This window comes from Sciurus vulgaris, assembly GCF_902686455.1.
Source record: "Sciurus vulgaris genome assembly, chromosome: 11".
Classification (NCBI taxonomy): Eukaryota; Metazoa; Chordata; class Mammalia; order Rodentia; family Sciuridae; genus Sciurus; species Sciurus vulgaris.
This window is the reverse complement of record NC_136472.1, coordinates 13,980,046-13,983,354: the sequence shown is the minus strand read 5'-3', so window position 1 is coordinate 13,983,354 and position 3,309 is coordinate 13,980,046. Positions and strand designations below refer to the sequence as shown.

The 3,309-nt window shown below is 37.7% G+C and overlaps 1 protein-coding gene across 1 annotated transcript; it reads left to right on the top strand.

The window, feature by feature from the left end:
• The first annotated feature begins 1,107 nt into the window (after window positions 1–1,107).
• On the top strand, window positions 1,108–2,727 carry LOC306640235 (vacuolar protein sorting-associated protein 45-like). The gene has a single exon (XM_079104346.1). It carries the CDS (start codon window positions 1,179–1,181, stop codon window positions 2,295–2,297), a length of 1,119 nt encoding a protein of 372 aa, XP_078960472.1. The 5' UTR covers window positions 1,108–1,178; the 3' UTR covers window positions 2,298–2,727.
• Window positions 2,728–3,309: the final 582 nt, after the last annotated feature.

The window sequence follows — 3,309 nt, the reverse complement described above, 5'->3', positions numbered from 1 at the left end:
TTTCTTTGCATTGCTGATAGTTTCCTTTGCTGAGAGAAAGCTTTTTAGTTTGAATCTATCCCAGTTGTTGATTCTTGCTTTTATTTCTTGTGCTATGGGAGTCCTGTTAAGGAAGTCTGATCCTAAGCCAACAAGTTGAAGATTTGGACCTGCTTTTTCTTCTACAAGATGCAGGGTCTCTGTTCTGATTCCGAGGCCCTTGGTCCATTTTGAGTTGCGTTTTGTTCAGGGTGAGAAATAGGGGTTTAATTTCATTCTGTTGCATATGGTTTTCCAGTTTTCCCAGCACCATTTGTTGAAGAGGCTATCTTTTCTCCATTGCATATTTTTGGCCCCTTTGTCTAGGATGAGAAAAGTGTATTTATTTGGGTTTGTGTCCATATCCTCTATTCTGTACCATTGATGTACCTGTCTATTTTGGTACCAATACCATGCCGCTTTTGTTACTATAGCTTTGTAATAGAGTTGAAGATCTGGTATTGTGATACCCCCTGCTTTGCTCTTTCTACTGAGGATTGCTTTAGCTATTCTGGGTTTCTTATTCTTCCAGATGAATTTCATAATTGCTTGCTCTATTTCTGTAAGGTACATGATAGGGATTTTAATTGGAATTGCATTGAATCTTTATAGCACTTTAGGTAGTATGGCCATTTTGACAATATTAATTCTTCCTATCCAAGAACATGGGAGATCTTTTCATCTTCTTTAATTTCTTTCTTTAGTGTTCTGTAGTTCTCATTGTAGAGGTCTTTCACCTCTTTTGTGAGATTGATTCCCAAGTATTTTATTTTTTTCGATGCTATTGTGAATGGGGTAGTTTTCTTAACTTCTCTTTCTGAAGATTCATCACTTATGTATAAAAATGCATTGGATTTATGAGCATTGATCTTGCAACCTGCTACTTTACTGAATTCACTTATGAGTTCTAAGAGTTTTCTGGTGGAATTTCCAGGTTCCTCTAAACATATAATCATGTCATCAGCGAACAGGGATAGTTTGAGTTCTTCTTTTCCAATTCGTATCCCTTTAATTTCTTTGGTCTAATTGCCCTGGCTAGAGTTTCAAGAATGATATTGAATAGAAGTGGTGAAAGAGGAGACCCCGCCAACAGGCTGAGTGTTAATTCAGCAAGAAAAAGGGGGCGGGAAGGGGTGTAGGGCACCTGTCAATTTACCACCATGAACGTTGTTTTTGCTGTTAAGCAGTATGTTTCCAAAATGATAGAGGACAGCGGGCCTGGTATGAAAGTACTTCTCATGGATAAAGAGACGACTGGCATAGTGAGTATGGTATACACACAATCAGAGATTCTTCAGAAGGAAGTGTACCTTTTTGAACGCATTGATTCTCAAAATCGAGAGATCATGAAACACCTGAGGGCAATTTGTTTTCTTCGACCTATGAAGGAAAATGTGGATTATCTAATTCAGGAGCTTCGAAGACCCAAATACAGTATATATTTTATTTATTTCAGTAATGTGATCAGCAAGAGTGATGTGAAGTCATTAGCTGAAGCTGATGAACAGGAAGTTGTGGCTGAGGTTCAGGAATTTTATGGTGATTACATTGCTGTGAATCCACATTTGTTTTCCCTCAATATTTTGGGTTGCTGTCAGGGTCGAAATTGGGATCCAGCTCAGCTCTCCAGAACAACTCAAAGACTGACAGCTCTCCTTTTATCTCTGAAAAAGTGTCCCATGATTCGTTATCAACTTTCATCAGAGGCAGCAAAGAGACTTGCAGAATGTGTAAAGCAAGTAATAACTAAAGAATATGAGCTGTTTGAATTCCGGCGGACAGAAGTTCCTCCATTGCTACTTATTTTAGATCGCTGCGATGATGCCATCACTCCATTGCTTAACCAGTGGACATATCAGGCCATGGTTCATGAACTACTAGGTATAAACAGCAATTGGATTGATCTTTCCAGAGTTCCGGGGATTAGTAAAGACTTAAGAGAGGTGGTTCTATCTGCTGAAAATGATGAATTCTATGCTAATAATATGTACCTGAACTTTGCAGAGATTGGTAGCAATATAAAGAACCTCATGGAAGATTTTCAGAAGAAGAAACCAAAAGAACAGCAAAAACTAGAATCAATAGCAGACATGAAGGCCTTTGTTGAGAATTATCCACAGTTTAAGAAGATGTCTGGGACTGTATCAAAGCATGTGACAGTGGTCGGAGAACTGTCTCGGTTGGTCAGTGAGCGGAATCTGCTGGAGGTTTCAGAGGTTGAGCAAGAACTGGCCTGTCAAAATGACCATTCTAGTGCTCTTCAGGTCAGTCCAATTTGATGAGCACCCACTATGTGTAAGGCACTGTGCCAGGCAGAGCAAGAGATACAAAGGCAAGTAATCCTTCTTCATCAACATGGAATTTCATTTAACAAGAAATTAAGACAAGAACACAAATGAACACCATTAAGAGAAATATATAATAAGAGCAACAGAAGAAATATAAAGTACAGTCCCCAAGGTTCAGTCAGTTAATTGAGTATTTATGAGGGCAGCCTAGTTAATTAGAAAAAGCAGTAGACTAGAATCAGAAGATCTGGATTTTAGTGTTTGGTTTACAACTTACTGGCTTTGTGACCTGAAGCTGTTGACTTAAATCTCTGAGCCAGTTTCCTCATTTGTAAAATAGATACAATATTACTTGTTTCACAGGGTTGTTAAGAAGACCTTTAAAGATAAAATGGATTATCTAAGTTTTTAAAAAATTATTGAAGATTACTTTTCATTCCACAATATGTAAATGCCTCCTCTATGCACATATTGCTATGAGAATCTAGGAGTAGAGAGATGAATACCATCCCTTTCTTCAGTATACTCACATTATGGGAGGTAAGGAACTATAATACCATGCAGCAGTAAGTGCTATAATAGAGGTATTTACAAGAATCTGGAAGTACAGAGGAAATACAAAAATGAGGCTTCTTAAAGCTTCCTAGAGAAATGTGACATGAAAACTGGGTGTGGACAGCTAAATAAGTAAGAGAGCACCAAGCAGAGCAAAGATTAGGAACATTCTCAGTAGACAGTATGCAAGTATACAGGGTTGTATGTATGAACAGAGAATAATTCAGTGTAGCTAATGTAGGATACAAGCTGAGGAGAGGTTTTAGATAAACTAGAAAGATAAATTAGGACCAATTATGGCCTTTGAAAGGAGGTTGGGCTTTAATGTTTAAATGATGAGAGTTACCAGAGGATTTAGAAGAAAAGTGACATAATCAGACCCTGACCTCAAGAAATTTATAGTATACTTGAAGAAACAAAACTAAAGCATAAGAAAAAATATGTTTCG

What these genes read in the sequence shown, in the direction of transcription:
- LOC306640235 (XM_079104346.1), top strand. Translation starts at nt 1,179, where the DNA reads ATGAACGTTGTTTTTGCTGTTAAGCAGTATGTTTCCAAAATGATAGAG.